Below are 23,088 nucleotides of genomic sequence, written 5' to 3' on the forward strand. Positions count from 1 at the left end.
ATCACTACTGCTTACTGCTGAGTACAGCAGTCAGTTGAAATCCTGCCATGCTCTTTCAACCTTTCCTGGCCGGTGTGAGACAGATACGTGGCCTGATTCCCCCATAATCTTACAGGAGTAGCTCAGTGGGATTGGGGATTACTCCCGTCTTTAAGGGTTTGCAGCATCCGTCCATATTTGCAAAGGTAACTCCCTAAACTCATCATTGATCTCCGATTCCGAACTGTCGGTCTCTGACAGAAAGGCAATTTATACATGGGCCTAATCACTTATTCTGGACCTTGCCAGTAAAGATGGGGAGGATGTTGGGGAGCCAATGCATAGTTTCTTTTTTTTTTTTAACCAGCTGGAGTGAAATATTACATTCATAGCTGGATGAAAGCAGGATCCTTGTGATCCCAGTTCCATGGTCAGATAGCTCACCTGGAGCTCTGAGGGAGCCAAGAGAGAGAACAACAGGCAGCAGCACCTAGCACAGCTGCCTACTGAGGGCCAGTTGCCTGATTTAGGCGGGAGATGAAGGATTCAGAAATGGAAGGCAGGGGTCTGTCAGACAGCTCAGACTGTTCGAGAGACCCAAAGTGTTGGTGTCTCAGGATCACATCCTCCAGAACTAACAGGCAAAGCAAGACCTGATATTTTTAATGTAAAACAAGGCGATACCTTCGATTTCTGAATAGCAGGGGAAGAACAAGGGAAGCCCAAAAAAGTGTGTAGACACCATCACTCCCTCCCTTCTTTGTATGTAAAGGAACAAGCACAAACAACCTTGTTACCAAAGGAGCAAACGATGTGTGCGCTCTCTCTCTCTCTCTGTCTCTCTCTCAACTACAGAACTCTGGGCAAGGAAAAAGTTCATGCCCTGTGTACTAATGTAAAGCTCAGCTCTGGTGTAGACACCGCTAGGCTGATGGAAGAATTCTTCTGTTGACCTAGCTACCGCCTCTTGGAGGGGTGGATTTACTAGAGCAGAGGTGGGCAAACTACGGCCCACGGGCCACATCTCGCCCGCGGGACCCTCCTGCCTGGCCCCTGAACTCCTGGTGTGGGAGGCTAGTCCCCCGCCCCTCCCCTGCTGTTCCCCTTCCCCAGCAGCCTCAGCTCACTGTGCCACCAGCGCAATGCTCTGGGCGGCGCAGCTGCAGAGCCGCGGCCTGACCCGGTGCTCTGTGCTGAGCGGTGGCATGGCTGGCTCCAGCCAGGCAGCATGGCTGCCTGTCCTGGTGCTCTGGGCGGTGTGGCCGCAGTGCCTCCAGCCACCAGTGCTCTGGGCAGGGAGCAGGGGGTTGGATAGAGGGCAGAGGAGTTTGGGGTGGTGGTCAGGGGGCGGGAATGTGGATGGGGTCAGGGCGGTCAGAGGGTGGGGAACAGGGGGTTTAATGGGGACAAGTCCTGGGGGATCAGTCAGGAAGGAGGGGGGGGTTGGATGGGGCGGCAGGGGGCAGTCAGGGTCTGGGGGCGGTCAGGGGACAGGGAGCAGGGGGAGATGGATTGGGCAGGAGTCCCAGGAGGGCTGTCAGGGGACAGGGAACGGGGGGGTTGGATGGGGCAGGAGTCCTAAGGGGGCTGTCAGGGGGCGAGAAGTAGGGGGGGGTCGGATATGGGGCAGGGGCTGGGCCATGCCTGGATGTTTGCGGAGGCACAGCCTCCCCTAACTGGCCCTCCATACAATTTCGGAAACCCAGTGTGGCCCTCAGGCCAAAAAGTTTGCCCACTCCTGTACTTAGAGCAATGGAAGAACGCATTCAGTGACTGTAGTACACGTCTATCCTACAGCAGCATAGCTGTGCCACCATAGCATTTCTAGTATGGACATACCGATCCATACCTGCACACTTGTAGTAGGAAGGAGAAGTATTCACTCTCTGACTCCAGGGGAAGTTTGTTTCCAGTGGGAATATGTCCCAATTTTGGCACTCAAGAGGCAGCCACATGGGTAGTTGTCACTCTCCAAACCCTGGTTGTGGACAAAGAAAGCTGCAGTTTGCATGAGTAAAGCACACCCTGGTTTCAAGCAGGGGAAAGCGCCACAGGCACACATCACAGCTTTACTTATTTATGCTGGCACTGGGGCTGGCCATTGACTGGGGGAATTGAGGTACAGTCCCCATGGAGGAAAAGGTCTCTCTTTCACACACACCCTGTCCTAATCTGCTCTGCTGAGCTGTACCATGTTGCTTTGTCACAAGCAAACCTTGGGGGGGGGGCTTGTTTGTTATTTTTGAAAGAAGTGAGAAGAATGACACTTTGTTCTTTGTTTTCAGGAGGCTACAGTGAGCAGGAGTCAGGCCTTTTCGCTGTTTATCTCTGCTGTTAGGTCGTCAACTCAAGAGGGCAGACGGTAGCCGCATGCCCCACTTAAAACAGCTACTGTGAGCTTCATGCATCTAGTGAGCTTCATGCATATCCTGGCCCTTGATAAATTATGGGTCACTGCACAAGAGGGGCCTTGCCCCATCACTGATGGGAGTGGAACAGTAGAGGGCTGGAACCAGGATCTTTTGTCTTCCCCTCTCACCCATGATCCTTGTGGTGTCATTCGGGTACCACCTACGTAGCCCCATAAACCAAATTGAATTTTTTTGTGGTAGTCTAAAATAACTGCAACATCTTTATCTGTTATTAACTCTGGCAATGAAAGTATTTTAGCCCAGCAGCTTCTGTTTAACAAACCTCCCATGTCTACCAGTGCAATGTCTTGTAATGTATCATCCTTCCCCTGCCCCAATAGGGTTCTAACTTGTTTGTCAGAGGGAGAGAGTGTGTCAGTCCTGGGCTAAAGTGAAGAGGAAGGTTTTTAAAGTGAGAGGGGTTTGCTCTCTGTAGGAGGCAAGTCCCAGCTGGTTGCCAGCAGAGCAAATGCTACAGGGAGCCCCAGCTGTGAAGGGAGGAGGGGATGGAGAGAAGGCTAAGTTTAGAAATGCAGAGCTGGCGGAGGAAGTGAATGTGAGATCAGACAAATAGGGGGCAGCTAGACCACAGAGGGCTGAAAAGCAGGAGGGCATGTTGCCATCAGAATTGCAGCTGGACAGTGAGCCAACCATGGGGAGGAGAAATGTCTCAATTTCCTGGATTCTGGTGGCAACATTCCAGATTCCCTGAGGGTTGGTGCATGTGCAAGTAAGATCATTATGGAGAGGATTTTCCAAACGTGACTAGTGCTTTCGGAAGCCTCGGCTTGAGAATGCCTCGAAGGGGCCTGAGGGTGCTCAGCCCTTCCTGAAAACCAGGCCCCTTTCAGGCGTCTCAAGTGGTGCCTCTGTAAAATCTGAGCTAGAGATTTTTCCGATCAAGCGCCTTTTCATTGCCAAAAGGGGCAACCCAATTACAGGGTGATGTCCTGGGCGATCTGGATTAAAAAGGAATGTTTGCTTTTAATTAAACTGTTCATTGTTGTCTTGTGCAATTTCAGAGTCCTGAATCTTTAGCCTCATGCAGACAGCAGGAATCACTGCTGCCACAGGCTGCAGTATCATGTTTAATAAATGAGAGCGGATGCTAATAAACGGGCATGATGTAGTGCTAGAGGGGGCCAGAATTAAGCCTGGCATACAGCACTCAGTAGTGGGTGGTGCTACACCTGGGGAGAAATCCCAGTCCCTATCGAAATCAATGGAAGTTTAATCATAGACTTCAGTGGGGCCAGGATATCATGCCCGGTATGTAGTCAAAGCAGCGTGGCTGGCTGTTAAATCTACTGCCATGTGTGGCACTGACTCTGTGCCTTTGGTTCAGCCTCTTTTACCTCTATTGTGATAGAAACACCTAATCTGGGAGGGGAGTGGTGGGCTGGGGATGGGCCCAATGATGGGGTATGGAAGTCCTGCCTTGACTGCAATGGGGCCAGGATTTTGTGTGGTGTTTTTAAAACCTTTATGCACTAAGGGCTCCATCCTGCAAGATGCAAGCAATTCAGTGGGTGCTGAGGAGGCTTAGTATACCCAGGAAGTCAATGCAAGTTCAGGGTACTCAGCACACCTTGTTACTTGGCCCCTTGCAGGGTTGGGCCCTCAGAGCTTGTGCTAAGTGCAATAAGAGTTGATATTATTGAAGTAAACCTGCTGGAACATCTCACGTGGACACTGTATTGAAGATCTATCACGCCCCCTAACACAGCCTTTCTCTGTAGCCTTTCAGTGCTGATCTAGGATTTGATCCTGCACCACTGAAGCCAGCGGAAATTTTGCCATTTAGTTCAACACCAGCAGGGCCCTAGGGCCTGTTTGGAAAGCAACTTCAGTGGCAACTATGCTGATTTACACCAGTTGAGGATTGGGCCCCAGAGTCCGAGGTGCCACTAGGATAGGCAGAGCCAGATAGTGACTTGGGATCTCTATCTATTTATGAGCTTTGTGACACTCCCGCCCTGAAGAGGAAGTTAACTATAGCAAAAAGCAAATGTGGAAGGGGGTTGGGGGCACAAATCTGTTGCAGGAGATTTTGTCTGCTGGCTGCCAGAACAGCAGCTGTGAGCCTGATCAAAAGAAGGCAGAGCATTTTCACAGCAGACAGTCTGCCAAGATGGTAAGTACTTTGAACGATTATGCTGTCATCTTGTACTTTTGGGAAACAGGGAGATGAATGCACCTTACTAATTTGAGCCACATAAAACAGCTTCTATCTGTTTTATCTGGGCGGGGTGTTTTATTCTAGAGACTCATCTTTGTAAATGTTTGAAATTCAGAATCTGCAACAGTTCATTTCTCCTGGAGAAAAAAACTCATCAGAAGCCCAAATTGAGGCTCTTTTGTTGCTGTTACTATTTAACAGTCCCCTAATACGACACCATCAAAAGGGATTTTGGAGGGGAAAAACCCAATCCACCTCTATATGACGCTTAAATACCCCAACCTGTGTATCTCCAGGTAGTCTAGTATTAGCCTATCTGTTGAAATCTGATAAGCAAAATTAAAAAAGACTTTTGTTCTTTGCACTTTGTCACTTACTTTCAGCGACTAAAGTCCACCAAAGTCAAACAAAGCTGCTAATGAGTTGTGGTTCCTTATTGGGCTACTACTTCTGCTTTTCTTTTAAGAGTTCTGTTTGATTCCAGAGTATTCTTTTATTTTTATTATTATTATTACTATTATTATTAAAATTTGGGACCACATCCTCAGCTTGTGTAAGTAGGTATAGTTCGATTGACTTCAATGCATCAGAGTCAGTGGTACATAGAATTCCCTAATTTGAACAAAATGGGGTTTTTATTCCATGTGCTTTTTATGGCAAGTGGGAGGCTGTTCATGATAATATGTAAAAGAGAAATGCTGCTGTCCAAACCCATCTTGTAACTGTTACCGGAAAAGAGAAGTGAAACATGTTAATTACCGCTTTTGCAAGTTCTAGATGCTAAGGCATAATGTATCTGTAGGCACATATAACAGGGCTGCAGTTCTTTCAAGGGATCCTGCTGGCATCAGACAACATGCGGCAGAAAAGGATTTAACATGGGGAGTGGGATGGGCTAGATGGCACCTCACAGGGCTTTCCTATATCTGAGTTCTCTGATTCCACCAAGTGCCCTCAGAATGGAAGGTTTGTCACCAAGCGCTCTAGCCAGAAGCAGCAGCTGCTCGGATTGCTGCACTGGGCGGAGGGGTAAAGCATCCCCTCTCCCCAATACCCCATTCCAGACCCAGAACTGTGCAGGGGAGCCCCCCCACACACACACACATTTTGGAGAGACTAAGACTCAGGTGGTGCCTCCCACATGTGCAGCTGCAAAAGCTGCCACAGCAGGGACCTCTGGACACTCAGAGAACTTTCTACAGGTTTGACTGGACTTTCTTTGCCCTGTGCTGACTGGCTGCTTGCTCCAGGTCTCCCGCTCTGTCCCAGCAGGGGCTATGGAGTGCCATTTAAAGTGGGGGGATACATTGCCCTTTCTTCCCCCGCCCCTCCCCGCCTGAACCTCTTCTTCCCCTCTCAGGCACATCACTTACCCCACCATCAGCCTGCCCATCCCTGCCCCCGGGCCAATGAACCGCTACACCCACCTCCTCCCAGGAGCCTGAGCCCTTGGGGGACTCTCCCTACTGTCCCCTCCCAAGACACCCTGCCACCCCCACTCCACTCCTTACCTTACCCCTCCCTGCTGGCGATCCTCGCCCTCGGGTAACAGGTCCCTCCCTCTTCCAGTCCCGTGCCCAGCACTAAGAGGACCTGCATGGTTTCGGCAGCTGGCAGGGGAGGGCCAGGCATGCAGCACACTGCCCACTGTGCATGCAGATTGGGACCTAGGTGCCGGTTGCAGGGTGCTCCCAGCTGTGACGTGCACAGTCACTTGTTACGAGATCTTCCCACGCACACGGCTGCACATGAGCGCAGCCAAAACCCCAGCAGATTACATCGCTTGACTGGCAACCGGCACGAGAATAGAAAACCCCTTATTTTTCATGTACCTGCTTAAAAATGGTGAGGCCGTAGCCTGGGCAGTGCCCCTCCCCCAGCTCTGTAGCCCTATGCCTCACAATCTCTTCCCTTCAGCCTTACTCCACACCTGCCTGCTTACCCTCTTTTCATCTGGTTTGTCCCCCACACCACCCTTCCTTTCAATGTCCCCTTTCCCTTTTCTTTCCATTTAGGTGACCGCCTCCTAACTAAACCCACATCCCAAACAATGTGGTGGAACTAAGATGGCGTTTGCCACCATCACATTAGTCACTCTATACCCCTTCCACGACCTGGTGTCTGTCTTGTCTATTTAAACCGTAAGCTCTTCAGGGCAGAGGCTGCCAATACTCTGTGTTTGTACGCTGCCTAGCCCAAAGGGGCCCAATTCTTGGTTGGTCTTTAGCCACTACTGAAATAAACATGATTAAAAATAATAATAACCAGTCCCATAGATGGAATCACAGCTTTCTCTCCTGTGCATGTGTGGGCTGTTGTTCATTAAACGTGGTTGTATTCACTCATTTTATCCTGTCATCTTTTCCTCCTCTTCTGTGTTTCTTGCTCTCGCTTCTCTACCCTTTCATCTTGCATTCTCTTCTTTCATCTGAGTCTCTTCCCTTCCCCAAATCTACATTTCAGCATCATTACTCCTTGATTGCCCACTGCTTCCTGAGATCTTCTCCTCCTCTTTCCTTCACGCCATCCAGCTCTTGGGAACCAGTCCCTACAAGCAATCTGTGTTGCAAATACATTATGGCTCAGGGACAGGAGTTATAGACAGCAGAGGTGTAGAAAGGAGATACAGGGCCAGGATAGGTGCTCATGCCATACTGGCCCTCCTTGCCACTATCATAACTGAATCTACCCTTCCTCAGAATGTGCTCTTTGCTTCTGAACGCATACAAATGCCTATTATCCCCCCAAATTCATCCCTGGGGTAACTACAGTGACCTCAGGAGTGAGTTTGATCCTTAGGCATGTGAAGTGATTGGAAAGGCAGGGGTGGATGAGGCCTTCCGACTCAGTGAGTGCACTATATTGCGGGGGAGGGCATATTGTGGGGTTGCTGCCTTCCTCATGGTGATGAGGAACTGGGAACGGGATGGGAGCTCACAGAGGGCTCACTGCCCTCCTGGGGGGTGGGGGAGGGCTCTGCCCTGAGTGCAGACAGGGCACTGTTCCCGGTCCTGCCTCTTCCTGAGCTCCAGCCCCACACGATGATGCCAACTGCAACAATGGTTGGAGCTGGCCCCGGTTGGGGCGGGTGAGTCACTCCCCGCTCTACTGATAGTGGGCGCCAAACCTGAGTGGCGATGCGACCAGATTGCACGCCAGCCACTGCCAGACCAAACCTGAGCCGCACTGCATGTTCTGTGGGGGCAGCTGAGCCCATGCTAAAGCCACCTATGTGGAAAGGCAACCCCCAGTGTATCCACTAACGATTCTTACCCTGTCCTCTGGTGTGAGCTTCAGTGAGTCTAGGGGATATGGTACTGTTACAAAAGCATCCTTTCTGTAACTCCTGGGGGTTACCTCTGGCAGGCTGGGAACAGCACTACAGCAGGGATACTCTGTGGCTGGAGACCTTGATGACACTTGCATGTGGGGACAGCATAGCCTGAGCACTGGGGTTAGCTAGTTTCCTGGAGCATGGCTGCAATGGAGAGAAGAGACTTGCAGATTTCAGCAGACCCACTTGGTCTGTGTCCCATTAACACAGTCTCTGCCTTGAAGAGCTTACAATCTAAGAAGCCAACCCCAGTGCACAGGGTAGGGAAGAAGGACAAAATATACAGTCAAAATGTTAGACCATTTAGATTTGAAAAAGATCCACTATCCCCTCTAGCTTCTGTACTTTGGCATTATTAGTTGGCTAATTTATTTGTAGGCACCATGATAGAAGTGGGTCTTGAGGAGAGATCTGAAGAATGAGAGGGTCATTTCCTTGCAAATTAGCTACAGGGAATGCATTCCATGTGCAAAGACTGGGCCATGTCATCTTGGTATCTAGTAATGTCACCAAAGTTCCATAATACGATGATTGTTCTGTACGCTTGTCATTTCCAGAACTCCATAAAGTACAACTGCAGTAGCCTGGTTTTCTGTGCATAACAGGCTTTATACAAATGTTGCCATAGTACTTAATTCAGTTTCTTATTTTTTCCCCCGTACATACATTTCTGTTTTGCAGATTGGAAAAAATGCTTTTAAAAAATCCCTGCTGTTAAATGAGTATTCCTATGTGAAATTAAACTCAAATGACCAAAAAGGCATCAAAGCGGTAGGTATTCAAACACACCATGGTGAGTGAACGAGAACTGAGAATACATGGCATTGTATCAAGATCGCTCAGAAAAAATAGCAATTTAATAATAATATTGTTATTATATGAGTTAGAATTACAAGTTGGCTTTGAGTCTGTTTGCAGCAAAGTCAGTGGCCAAAATCCTCATTGACTTAACCGGGGCCCTGATCGGCCCCACAGTGTGTGACAATATGGAGACCAGTCCTGCAGCCTTTGCTTGTGAGAGTAACACCCACTCATGCAAGCAGTGCCATGTACTTCATTGATGCTCAGATCCGACAGTGACAGGAGGCAAATAGATAAATAGACAAATTTAGTGGACCACATTTCCAGCTGGTGTATATCAGCACAGCTTCACTGAAGTCAATGGAGCCCTGTCAATTTACCCACCAGCTGAGGATCTGGGCCACTGACTTCAGTTGCATCCGAAGAAGTGAGGTTTTTACCCACGAAAGCTTATGCCCAAATAAATCTGTTAGTCTTTAAGGTGCCACCAGACTCCTTGTTGTTTTTGTAGATACAGACTAACACGGCTACCTCCTGATAAGTGAAATTACTGTGGATTTATCCTTTAAAATGGCCCATGTAATACAGCAGATGAAATTCATCCGCAAGGCCGATGTACCACTTGGATACTATTTTAAGGGATTAAGCGATTCATCGAGCCTTGTATGTGTATGTGTCTTAGAATCATAGTCCAGTCCCCTGCACTCATGGCAAGACTAAGTATTATCTAGACTGGGGTGAATGTTCCCCCGATTTAGTCACCAAGTAACAATCCATTAGAATTATTTTATCCACCCAAGCTTGCTCCCAGCACTCTGGCATAGGGGTGCTAAGCACAGGTTGTCTTCTATGTGGATTTCTTCCCTTGCAAACCCATATTACAATATAACCCATGCCATTAACATTCATAGGGTGAAATCCTCAGCCTGTTGAAATCAATGGGAATTTTGCAACTGACATCAATGAGAGTGGGAATGGACTGTGAGTCACACAATTTCTTAATTATATGATCCATCTGTAATCTGTTAGTGTTACAGGCCAAAATGCTCATCTTAGGTGGGTTTGTTTTATACAGAGGTTCACCCTTCAACTGGTGGTAGCGTCGCAAGCATTAGAGAATTTACACAAAAATTAAAACCAAACAGAGATTTACATTATAAGTGGTATTTTAGCTGTTTTCTTAGAGTGTTTAAAATCTAAAATGGAAGATTAATAATAGTGCTAATTCCTATTATTTACAATTATTTTTGTTTGTTCACATTTACACCTAGGGCTTATCAGGCATTTTCAAATGAATAGGAAAGGAAGGTCCACTCCTTGGAGGTTTTAGAGTCCAGAGGTGTTGATTGCCTTCCACAAGGTGCCAAACACTCCTAGCTCCTAAGAGTTGCAAGAGGTACTCTCTAGAGTTGAAATCAGTGGGAGTTAGGTGCCTAAATACCTTTGAGGGTCTGGGCATGACTAGGTAAAAATGATCCTAACATTTTTAATTATTGCTCCATTGCTCGATCTCCTTAATATAGGAAAGTCATGTAGAGGTCACTATTATGTTGTAAGTTTCATAATGAGTGCATGCACTGTGCCTGTATATAAGTAAGTTCGCCAGACATTCCGGTTATGAAAGACACAGAAAAAGGGAAACACCAAGCTGTTAGACCAAAATGAAAGCATAAAGAGGAACACTATCGATCTCATGGACTAATGGTTTGCTAAGTTCCACTTTCCAAAGTGACATTTGAGGTATAGAAGTCTAAAAACAAACAATGGCCTGAAACCAAAAAATGGCTTTATGTTTCTGATTTGTATTTATATTTATGTTTCTGACCTCTGCAAAACTGCCTGTTTGTTTTTTCCCCAAGTTTGTAAATATACCTTGACTGCATATTTCAGGCTGCGTTACGGATGAATATCTGCTATTCTTGTGTTAAAGAAAAATGAAACATGTCAAATAAAGTTTGGGTAAAGAAAGGATTTTTGGTGTATTGGTATAAAATAAAATTTAAAAAGTAAAATCAGCCCCAAGCTCAGGGTCCTTGGTCTGAATGACGTATCTGGTGCAAATGAACTGTTTGATAGTAGCTGAAAGCAGAGTTAACATTCAGGTACTTGTTTGTAAAGTGATAGGTACCCGTTACAGTATTAATGGCTCTTGGAAGGCTTTTCAGCTATGACAAACCATCTCTAACATGAACTCTCTTCTAGGTCCAGTTCATACTGGTGATTTCAATAGTTGGGTTTGTTGTCCTGATGGCTATTTACATCATAAAACCAGTCAACATAGATTTTCCAGAGGACAAAGAAACCATTATCAGCAGTTACCAGCAGATGGAGGAGCAAGGACTCTTTGGTGATATCTTGGAAGACAAGATGATTAATGAAGACAATGTCAATAGATGTAATGATTCATGCAAGTAAGCCAGATCTGATGGTTTAGAGAGAGAGAGAGTTAATTAACTGATAGAGAAATAGTCATAATGTTAACAACTGCAAAAGGAGACAGATAGCAAAGCAACATACTGTAACAGTTTATAAAGCACCACTAATTTGGGAAGATAATTAAACTTTCTGATTACACATCTCATAGGATTACAGAAACTAGAGCCAGCAAACACTCTCTGGTCATCTTGCCCAGCCCTTGGGGTTCTAATTCAGAATTGTCCATTACCGCAAATAGAGAGGAATATTCTTCAGTGTCCTTCATGAATGACTCTCAGTTCATGAATGTTTGCCTCATGATATGCAATTGCCATTGCAGTTTTGAACTTGTGGAAAGTATTCCTTATGACATGCCTTATGAGACAAATAGCACCACTGTGAAACCCTTGTACCGAGCGTGGATGGGTCTTCTCAACATGGCACAGGAAAGAATTCATGTGGCTTCTTACTACTGGTCTCTCACAGGAGAAGATATAAATGTAAATGACTCATCTTCTGAAGAGGTAAGAGAAAAACAGGAATAAGCTCACATATGATCCATGGAGCAGTGCACCTATCCGGTCTGGCTCCAGGACCCTCCATTGCCACAGTTTACCCTCCTCTCATACCATCCTCTTGGCCTTCAGAGCTTGACATGACAGAGGTGGCTTAGCCCTCCAGCCAAATCACAAGAAAGCCACGCCGTCCGGGGTACCAAAGTCCAAGCAAACACAAAACCAAGAGTCTTCCACCCTGATCTTCCTTTCCAAGAGTCTCTCTTCTCTTCCAAAGCTGCCCTTCCACTGGGCTCAGCTCTGCCCTCTCCTGGCCTCTATTCAGTCTTTATGTGCTTGCCCTTGTTTGCAGGGATCACGGCTTCACCTCACTAGGTGGCAGTGTAGGAGAAACCCTTGCTCACCTTCTTCTATGGGTTTCCAGCCTTCAGAACCCAACACAACAGGGCTTTCCACTATCTCGGCTGCCCTGCCGCTCCTTCCAATGTCCTCTTCCTATACTATCTGCCATCCCAATACTTCTCTCTCTCTCCCTGTGACCCAGAAGCTGCTCTTATCCCTTCCTCCCTCCTATGACCTGCCTGTCACATGATTTTGCTCATTTCCTCCACCTGGTTGAAGAGACAAGTGTGGAAGAGGTGCAGCTGAGCCCCTACCCTCTTAAAGGGCCAGCTCATCCTGTTCTAATCCCTACTACTTTCATCCTCGAATAAAAATGATTCAGAAAATCAATTCGATGTATCAGCAGCCAATAGTTTTTGTTGCCGTTTGCATTTCATCTTTGAACTCCAGAAATATTTCAGTTCTAATGTTTTCTGTGTTTGGCTGTAATGACCTTACAGCAAATGATATTAATTGATAGGAAGCAAAGCTGTATTTATAAATTGGATCAAGATCTTTATTTTGTGTCTTTAGTCCATCTCTAGCTGAAACTCACTTAAAGATAAGACATTCCCATCCCTGTATTATGTGTGTTTCCTTCAAATTAAGTACCTATTTTTAGAAGGTCCTTGCTGTTTATTGTCATAGTGCAGCATAATGAGTGGTGCATTATATGCAGGGTGAAGATATTCTGAAGAAGTTCGAAAGTTTACTTATGGAGAATGTCTCAGTGTATATTGCAACAAGCCTGCCAACTTTAGCTGTCAATTCAACTGATCTTAAGGTTTTGAAGAAAAAAGGTAACTATGTAATTCACAAGGCCTCTACAGTTCTGCAGTGTTGTAAACACGGACCCAAGTAAACAATGTTGTAAACAAGGACCCAAGGATCCAATTCAGCTCATGTTTAATTTGCAATCAATGAGACTACTCACATGCTTAAAGTTAAGCATGAGTTTAAGTGCTTTGCTGGATTGGGTCCTTTGTGAATATTGATATACAGTTAAGGTACTTTTCTGAAAGTTAAGCTTTAGCAAGTATTCATATATTATACAAATACTAGAAATCCATATCATACAAGTACTAGAAATCCATACGCGTTCTGGTCACCACAAGAATGATACAGATTACACTCCATTTTCATGTTAATATTAAAATTAAAAGCTGTGTTGGGAATTACTTTAGCTAAAACATGTTTGTTTTCCCCCCCTTACTCAATATCTTTCCTTAGGGGCTCATGTAAGAAGGGTCAATTTTGGACATTTGACAAAAGGTGTGCTGCATTCCAAATTCTGGATTGTAGACATGAAACACATGTATATTGGCAGTGCAAATATGGACTGGAGGTCATTTTCTCAGGTCAGATGTACTTTATACTGCTAAACATAAACTCACCTCAATACACATGGTAGAGATGATATCCATGGGATAAATTTCAGAGCCATATGAGAAATGATCATTCACATATTTTATTATAGTTCTCTGTTTTCCTGATGTGCCCATATTTTATATTACTGTCATGTGTTGGCACAATGTGGGGTGAAGAAAGCCTTTGAGGTGTAAGAGAGCGGGTTTTGACATATGTTTACTCTCTCTGCAGGTGAAAGAAGTTGGTGCCATGATATACAACTGCAGCTGCTTAGCCAATGATCTATGGAAAACGTTCAGAACATACTGGGATCTTGGGCACGCTAATGCCACCGTTCCCTCCCCATGGCCGAGCAATTATTCCACCAAAATTAACAAGTATAGGCCTCTGGAGGTGCAGTTTAATGGAACCTTGACAACAGCCTATTTTTCTGTAAGCAGATTTAAAATTAAAATATTTTTTGGTAAACTGTGGCAAACTGTTTGCTGGAAATGTCATATTCTGTATTTTTCTCTTTACTCGGGCTCATTTACGCTCTACTCAGGTTGAGTAGCAACTTATTCCACAATTCAGTGGAATACTGAATTCCCTCCATTCAGTGGGGCTACTCATGGAATAAGGTCCTACGCAACATGAGTAAGGGATATAGAACCAGGCCCTGTATCTTCGGATGAAAACATAGGGACAGATCCTGCCATAGGTCACTCACATTTTGTAGTAACTTACTGCTCAGGTCCTCCCCTTCATTTGAAAGAGACTACTTTAGGATTAATGCATTACTCAGTGTGAATAAGAGTGGCAAAATCTGGCCCGTAGTAAACAGTGTGTTGCAATTCTAGCCCATGATGGTTTTTAAACTTTCTTTTACTACCTTGTAATGGCTAGTAGATTTGAAATACAGAATTACTGACCTATTCTATAGGATTAATTCCTTATTATATTAGCTATCTGATGGACACATTGATTATATTCTCGGATTTTGGGTCCAGTTTTCGAACCTAAAAATTGTTTACACAGTTCCTGAACCTGTAAATGAATACAGCTCAGGAAATTCTGTATGTGTAATCAAAACTGAGTAGAGGTTAATATAATTCAATCAATTAAATTTTGTTGAAAGAAAATTTAAATAGTAGGACAGGAACAGAGAAATGTACGATGATCATCAGTCTTTGTTTCCCTCCTTTACAGGCCTCTCCTCCTGCGTTTTGCCCAAAGGGTCGTACTCACGACCTCATTTCTATTATTGATGTTATAAATGATGCAGAAGAATATGTGTATATCTCAGTCATGGAGTATTTTCCTACAACCCGCTTCAGACACCCAGCAAAGTAGGAGATTAAACCTGGATCAAGCAGTCAACTGGTTTCATAACTAAATGTTCTTTGCTTTTGCAGAAATTTGTTCTTACCAAAAATGCAGTATTTTCCCCCTTTAGAAATATTAATATTATTTTTTCACCCATGGAGTGAACTGAGACTTTGGACATTCTGCAGTTGTTATGCCATTGCAAAATGTGTGTAAAACACTACCCTTCTGTTTTGGTAGCATTTTACATTGACTTTGCTTTCACTTCATAGCTTCATGGAAATGTATGTAGGGTTGGAAGGGAGCTCAAGAAGTCATGAAGTCCAGCCCCCCTGTGCTTAGGTAGGGCCATCTAAACATAGCCCCTGCCTGACAGGTGTTTATTCAACCTGTTCTTAAAATCTTTCAGTCACGGGGATTCCACAATCTCCCATGGAAGCCTAGTTGTGCTTAACTACTCTTATTGTTAGAAAGTTTACTGGAGTAAATACCTACACAGGCTCTAGGGCAATGAAGAATCAGGCCCTTTCCCTCCAAACTTTACTCAAGGCAAAAGCATAGCAGTTACAAGAACCTAGGGAGATAGGTTCGGGGTAAAATTTTCAAAAGAAAACGTTGCTCCTCCTGGCATCTCTCAATGGTCTCTGGTCTCCTCTGCTTCCTCCCATTATGGTTGCAGTATTAGATGAAGCTTTTTTGCCTTTTCCTCCTACTTTACAAGTACTTCTATGGGCATTCAGACTCTTCACTGAGGCTGTGAATGCCTGGAGAAGGAGCTATAAAAGAAGGGAAGTAGCAGGCACTATATGGTCAGCTAGTGCTCTGTGGACCACAAGCAGATCTGGGTTTAGAATTATATAGTCTCTGATCGTAAGCTTCGCTCTGAGTAATACAGAAATCTGTGGAGTCATTAGGTGTTTTTAAAAAAGCCTCAAAAACCCTCAGCTGCACTTGAATTAGGAAGTTTATATGCAGCCAACCTTTCTGAGTATTTTAACTCATATCTGTATCTAGCATTTCTGGGTTATCTAATCACTAAAAAAAGTCTGATAGAGATCATATGTAATTACATATATGTGTGTGTTGCTTCAAGTCTCCTGTGAGGAACAGACTGGGTCCTGTGTTGCCATTTAGTTTATGCATCTATCAACGGTCACATCATGGTACATGTGCTCAGAAATGATCATTGTTCCATAATGAATGCATGACAGTGTGTATTACCTGCAGCCCTAGGCATCTATAGAGAGAGATGGGTTATAGAATCATAGAAATGTAGGGCTGAAAGGGATCTTGAGATGTCATCTAGTCCAGCCCCCCGCACTGAAGCAGGACCAAGTAAACCTGGACTATTTCTGACAGGTGTTTGTCTAACTTATTCTTAAAACCATTAATGATGGCAGTCCACAACCTCCCTTGGAAGCCTATTTCAGTGCTTAACTATCCTTTTATTTAGAAAGTTTTTCCTAATATCAAAGTATTATCCAATCACTCACAGACCAGCTGCCACCTGATGGATAATTTTGCAAATCAGACAGTTCAGTGGAAATTCTGTTCTATGTCATATATTTGATTTTCTGTATTTCTCTTCTCCCATTCTTTTTCACTAAGAATATTTGCATGAAAACAGGCTCTTTTCCCCTTTAAGAGTCCATTATTAATGTTGTGCATTCTCTGTTTGAAGCCTTAATCCCCCGTTTATGTTCTCTATGTTCTCTCCTGATCTGATGCAAATGGAGGTTTGAGGGTCCAGGGAATGCAGGATTGAGCCCTTGCACATCTCCACAGCAACCAGCTGTAATGTTATGAACTGCGGCTGATTAGTTCAGGTTGGGCAGAAAGGAGCAGCGGAGGCAGCTGAACTCAGAAGGAACAAAGCTTCTGTTTTCATACCCAGGGGTTAATTAATTAAAAACGGGTAAAACAATGGAGAATAGTCCCTAAACAGAATCTTTTTCCAAGCCTTCCAAATATATTATGGCTCATGGACCTAATTCTGAAAACACATGAGTAGCTCTGTTGCTTTCAGTGGGATGACTCTGTGTGTGTGTGTGTGAGAGAGAGAGAGAGAGAGAGAGAGTGGGTCTGAGAAAACAAAGCCCTAGGTCTTTGTTTTATTGGTTAATAATTCCCTTTGGAAGCACTCAGACATCTCCCAATGGCAGGAGAATAGGTTAAGGAAATTAATCCACCACAGCCTTGCTGGGGAACTTTGGGCAAGTTTCTGTGTGTCAGTTTCCCCATCAGTATAATGGGGCTAATAATGCTCCCCCTCCTCTGTAAAGTGCTTTATAATCTAGGGAGTGAAAGTGCTACACAGGTGTTAAGAGTTAATCATTATGGGCCATATTCTGCCCTCCATGGAAGTTGTCATCAGCCTTCCCCCCAAGCGTGGCTCATACAACTGCCGGGAAGAACAGTAGTCCCTGCACTCAGAGAGCAGGGTCTTTCCCGGACATGTGGCCTTACAGCATACTAACGGGGGCAGGCAGGGGTGGAGAGAAGATGGTGCCATGCCCTTTCCTCCATCTGCACTGGCTGATGGAGTGGGACCAGTGTATAGAGTGGGAACAGCCTCTGTGCACATGACACATCCAGGAGGCATTCTGCAAAATGACTCCTGGTTTATCCCCAGGGCTCCCCATTGCCTTTGACTCCAGGTAGTACCTTCAAAGGAATGATCCAGCTCTATATTATTATCGCTATGGTTATTTTGTTATCAATGTAGTGAGAGAGATTTCTTGTCTCAATTTTCTCTGAATGTATTTTTCTGTTCATTTACTTACATTCCTATAGATACTGGCCAGACATTGACAATGCTCTGAGACGTGTGGCATTCAACCACAATGTACAAATCAGGCTTTTGATCAGCTGCTGGCTTCACACTGACCCATCCATGTTCCATTACTTGCAGTCACTTCATGCTCTCAGTGATCCACATACCAACATCACCATCGATGTGGTAAGATAAGAAAACTCTTTTGACATAATGGGCCATCCTTTAAAAAAGGCAGCTTTCAGGCAGGCACCACTACTACTTGTGTGTATAAATGTACAGCTGTATACACAAATGCATGCGCATACAAATTTGATTACAGACCTTGCAGCAATAGCCCTTTGAAATTTGGGCCTAGGCGATGTTATTCAACATTATTCTTAACTGAACCCAGCAACCGCTTCCACCAGCACTGGTTTGATTTCAGCAGCTTTCTTGGACATATTATTAGGGTGGAAAACCAGTGAATTATGAAGCATATTTACCAAGGAATGCCACTATATGGATAGCGATTACGTAGTTGCCAAAAGCTTTGGTGGTGCGATGTGATTGCCAGTGATAGATGTAAACTGAATATACAGCTGGACCATCTTAAGGACCTAGCTAAAGATGGAGTCAGTTGGCACTTGATCTGCAATGATTCTACATCCCTGTGGGATTGGTCATGATGATGATGATATTCTTCTAGGAAGCCATGGCTGTACTTATTTCAAGCCAGTTTGCAATATTAGTGCACATGCAAAGAAATCTACAAAGAGGATAGCTGACTCATTACAATTGTTGTGGTAATTTAATTGATAAGCTCTTCTTCACAGCCTCTAACAACTTTCACAGCATCATCTTTCTGGTGTGGCATGGTTAAGAAATTACACTTTGTCTGATTAGTAGCACCACTCACACTTTTATGAATGGGACTCCTTACTAGTGACCTCTCTGCAAATACACCAATGTGGCTACTAGGGTGAAAGCCCAGCTTGGTGCAGGTGGATGGATAGAGGAGAATAACAGAATCAAGATGGATGGATTTTTAGCAGGGAAGATAACAAACAATGGTTTGAAATGTAATTTTAATTAAAGTAAAAAAATTGTAAGACACTGTTGCTCTTTGCAATACCAGTCTCTGTCTGGGATCAGCCCATTCAACTGTACAGTAACGCTCAACAATCAGTGATGAATGCAGAATAGTAAGACTATTAAACAGCTGTCTAAATCTGTATTTAGTTGTCTTTACTGTAATATGATAGCTCTTTCACAGATGGAACATTGTGAAGTACATATTATACTTATCTGATCACACTGTCTTATCCAGTTTTGCTCACAGTGCAGTCACCAGTTTTCCAAGTTAGTTTTCTTGACTAATAGCAAAATCTGTCTTATAAACCATCTAAAGCCAGAGCTTTTGAAAATATTGTTCTATTCTATTCTATTCTATTCTATTCTATTCTATATAGATTTTTATTTGAAAACAAAGAAAGTTTGCAGCATCCAATAATATAATCTATGCTTCACTCCAGTAATTCTATGTATGCTTTGTAATTATTTTCCATCCAGAAAATCTTCATTGTTCCAGTTCTGAATCACACAAACATCCCTTTCGGGAGAGTGAACCACAACAAATATATGGTCACTGATAAAGTGGCGTATATTGGTAAGCGTCCTATTTTGAATATGTATAGTTTCAGACATGATCAGAACTACAGGGTTGGGACAGAGCTGAAATGGCATTGGGTGTAATGTCAAATGTTAGCTAAATTTACCATGAAGGGTGCAGAAACATATAGTGGTAGCTTTAGCAAAATATTTGCACTGGATAGAAGAGTAAAGACATGATGGGAGAAAATAATGTAGGGCAAATTCAGCAAGAGATTATTTTATTGGATTGTGAACCATTAAGAATGAAATACATGGCCTTGAATGAGCGGAGATTAGTATTATTGTCAAGCACTCGCAGTAATCTCATAAATTGTGTGTTTAGATTCATGCAATGACACTCAGTATTCCAGGGGGAAAAAAATTATTTTGCTTCAACAAAAGCTTAATGTGAGGAATCCATTGACCAGTTGTTTGTTAAGCAGAATTTCAGGAGTGGAGGATACAGGGGCCTCAGACACCCTAAATTATTAACCACCATGTTGGTGTTGATGTCTCATTCTCATATTAGAATCCTAGATGAGAGTAAGTGATGGAAGAGGTCACCAAGTTCACCCCCCTGTCAGTGTGCGTTTGTGTCCTATTGAATTATCTTCAGAAGATAGAGGTGCAGTTAGTTACAATGAGAATTTATTTTCTACCCAAAGCACCTCTTGGAATGGATGAGAGATTTGTCTGAGTGAGACAACCTGCCACAGAAACCTTATGTACTAAAATTTGGATTTATTCACAGTGTTCAATGCTTTGTGTTATGGTAGCTGTTGACAGAGCATCAGAAATCACATTTAGCTAGATCCCAAGTATAGGACACAGTGGTTGTAGGTGTTGTATTCAGCTAGACCTGTTTTCTTGTAACAAGTAAAGTTCAGCTGCATACCTTATTTTCATTTAGTCTTTTTCTTCTGATGGTTCAAAAGCTTTGCAGAGATTGCATTGTCACTGAGGCAGCTAAGGCACTGCTGCACAGAAAACCGAGCGAGAGAGAGAGAGTGCAGAGTGAAATAAATTTACTAGATATGGACCTGAACCAAAATATCAGACCTTGAAACACCCCCCCTCCCGCCTCATGCCCCAATCCAAACTTTGTGTCTTGCTCCTATTTCTATAATGGGTACATTCAGTGCCTCTGTGCCACAACCTCCATTGTATTAGACTCCTAAAGAGCCTCCAGTTGATACTTAAAGTTGCTCGTCTATATTGGAGCCCTCAAATGAGAAACAGCCTGATTTTCAAAGATGCTGATGACTTGCAGCTCCCATTGAGTTTCATGGCATTTGTGGTTGTACCACATTTCTGAAAATCAGTCCACTTATATTTAGGTGACTTAAATATGTATTGAAGAGTCTAACATTAGGCCCCAGGCATGAAATTTCATCCGTCACGTCTCCCATTTGCCCCTCTGCCCTACAAAATATTTGAAATAAAATTATTCTTCCTTGTTAACCATCAATGTTTCTATCCTGTAGGGACTTCCAATTGGTCAAAAGATTACTTTAGTAATACAGCTGGAGTTGGGCTGATTGTCAACCAGACTTCAACAGATCCTCAAAGAAAGAAGCCGGTTATACAGGAACAATTAAAAAATCTTTTTGAACGAGACTGGAATTCCAAATATTCAGTAAATATGGAAGATCTACATGGGCAGAAAGACTGTGCCTGGGAAGAGGGATTAAGTTACTTATAAACTTATCAACATTTTTCTTTCTGGTTGAAATGTAATATACATGAAATACATAGTTTATTTTTTATTATTTGTCAAAGAAATCATTTCCTACTGGTATGGCCCACTACTTAATGTTCTGGGAGCATAGTTCAATATACCTGTATAATCAAATAATTTTTGGCCGGTAATATGTGAAATATTTGTATATTTGTCTGGGACAGCATTAGGCATGGGCCACATAAGCAGCAACCCAGGGCACAATAAGGACCAGATTTAATCACCTAAAGATGCAGATTCATAGATTACAAGGTCAGAAGGGACCATTGTGATCATCTAGTCTGACCTCCTGTATCACACAAGCCATAGAGCTTCCCCAGAATAATTTCTAGAGTAGATGTTTCAGAAAAAATATCCAATCTTTATTTTAAAATGGTCAGTGATGGAGAATCCCCCATGACCCTTCGTAAATTGTTGCAATGATTAATTACTCTTACCATTAAATATTTACACCATATTTCCAGTCTGAATTTGTCTAGCTTCAACTTCCAGCCACTGGATCCTGTTATACCTTTTCTCTGCTAGTTTGAAGAGCCCATTATTAAATATTTGTTCCCAATGTAAGTACTTACTGATTATAATCAAGTCACCCCTTCATCTTCTCCTTATTAAGTTACATAGATTGAGCTCTTTGAGTCTTTCTCACTATAAGGCATGTTTTCTAATCCTTTAATCATTCTCCTGGCTCTTTAGCAGGGCCGGCTCCAGGCACCATCGCAGGGGGCAGGTGCTTGGGGCGGCCAAGGGGAAGGGGCGGCATGTCCGGGTCTTCGGCGGCAATTCGGCGGCGGGTCCCTCGGTCCCTCTCGAAGGGAAGGACCTGCTACCGAATTGCCGCCGAAGAATGAAGTGGCATGGTAGAGCTGCCGCCGAAGTGCCGCTTTTTTCTTTTTCTTTTTTTTTCTTCGCCGCTTGGGGCGGCAAAAAAGCTGGGGCCGGCCCTGCTCTTTAGTGAACCTTTATCAATTTCTCTTCAATTGTGGGCACCAGAACTGAACACAATATTCCAGCAGCGGTCACACTGGTGCCAAACATATCGGTAAAATAACCTCTCTACTCCTACTTTAGCTTCTCCTGTTTATGCATCCCAGGCTCGCATTAGCTCTTTAGCTTCAGTGTTACACTGGGAGCTCACGTTCAGCTGATTATCCACCATGACCCTCAAATCTTTTTCAGAGTCACTGCTTCCCAGGATAGAGTGCCCTATTGTGTAAGTATGGCCTTCATTCTTAGTTCCTAGATTTAGCCATATTAAAATACATATTGTTTGCTTACACTCTGTGATAAATGAAAGGAGGGATAGCTCCCTTTTATGGACACCCAGCCAGCCAGTTAGCTATAAAATCCCTCTTAGTAGTTGTTCTCTACTTGCTTTACCTGTAAAGGGTTAAAATGTCTCCCTGCATAGGTAAAAGGAAGGGAGTGTGCACCTGACCAAAAGAGCCAATGGGAAGGCTAGAACTTTTTAAAATTGGGAAAAAACTTCACCTTTGTCTGTCTGTGTTGTTCTCCGGAGAGAGGGAACAGGGTAGCAACTATGCTTTAAGAAGCTTTGAGCTAGGTATGAAAAATGATTTGGATCATACCTAGAAACTCCTCATTTGAAACCCCCAGGTATGTAAGTAGATCAGGAAATGTCTAGGAAGACGCGATCAGGTTTATCTCCTTTTATTTCTTTATGGCTTGTGGACTGCTCTGTGCTAACCCCAAATGCTTTTGTTTTGCTTGTAACCTTTATGCTGGACCTCAAGAAAACCATTTTTGATGCTTAATTCTTGTATTTGCTCTTTTTAAATCTAGCAATAGCCTAAGTTTTCAGATGTATTTTCTTTCTTTTCGTTTTTAATAAAATTTACCTTTTTTAAGAACAGGATTGAATTTTTTGTGTCCTAAGAGATTTGTGCACAAGTTGTTTAATTAGCTGGTGGCAACAGCTGACTTCCTTTGTTTTTTCTTTCTCAGCTCTTCCCCAGGGTGTGTGTGTGTGAAAGGGCTTGAGGGTACCCCACAGGAAGGAATTCCCAAGTGTGCCTTCCTGGGTTCTCAAAGGGGATTTGCACTTGGCAGCATCTACCCATCCAAGGTCAGAGAAAAGCTGTAACCTTGGGAGTTTAATACAGACCTGGAGTGGCCAGTATTAATTTTTAGAATCCTTGCGGGCCCCCACCTTCTGCACTCAAAGTGCCAGAGTGGGGAATCAGCCTTGACACGCCCAGTTTACCAAGTGGTCCAGATCACTCAGAATTTGTGACCTGTC

General features: G+C 43.9%; 1 protein-coding gene across 1 annotated transcript; it reads left to right on the top strand.

The window, feature by feature from the left end:
• The first annotated feature begins 4,398 nt into the window (after window positions 1-4,398).
• On the top strand, window positions 4,399-21,041 carry PLD4 (phospholipase D family member 4). Its single transcript, XM_024200677.1, has 11 exons — window positions 4,399-4,524; window positions 8,585-8,674; window positions 10,907-11,115; window positions 11,460-11,643; window positions 12,695-12,815; window positions 13,246-13,373; window positions 13,615-13,815; window positions 14,572-14,711; window positions 17,482-17,647; window positions 19,013-19,109; window positions 20,578-21,041. The coding sequence occupies exons 1-11, from the start codon at window positions 4,399-4,401 to the stop codon at window positions 20,793-20,795; spliced, it is 1,680 nt and encodes a 559-aa protein (XP_024056445.1). The 3' UTR covers window positions 20,796-21,041.
• Window positions 21,042-23,088: the final 2,047 nt, after the last annotated feature.

This window comes from Terrapene carolina, unplaced genomic scaffold (assembly GCF_002925995.2).
Source record: "Terrapene carolina triunguis isolate 2854851 unplaced genomic scaffold, T_m_triunguis-2.0 Scaffold189, whole genome shotgun sequence".
Lineage (NCBI taxonomy): Eukaryota > Metazoa > Chordata > Testudines > Emydidae > Terrapene > Terrapene triunguis.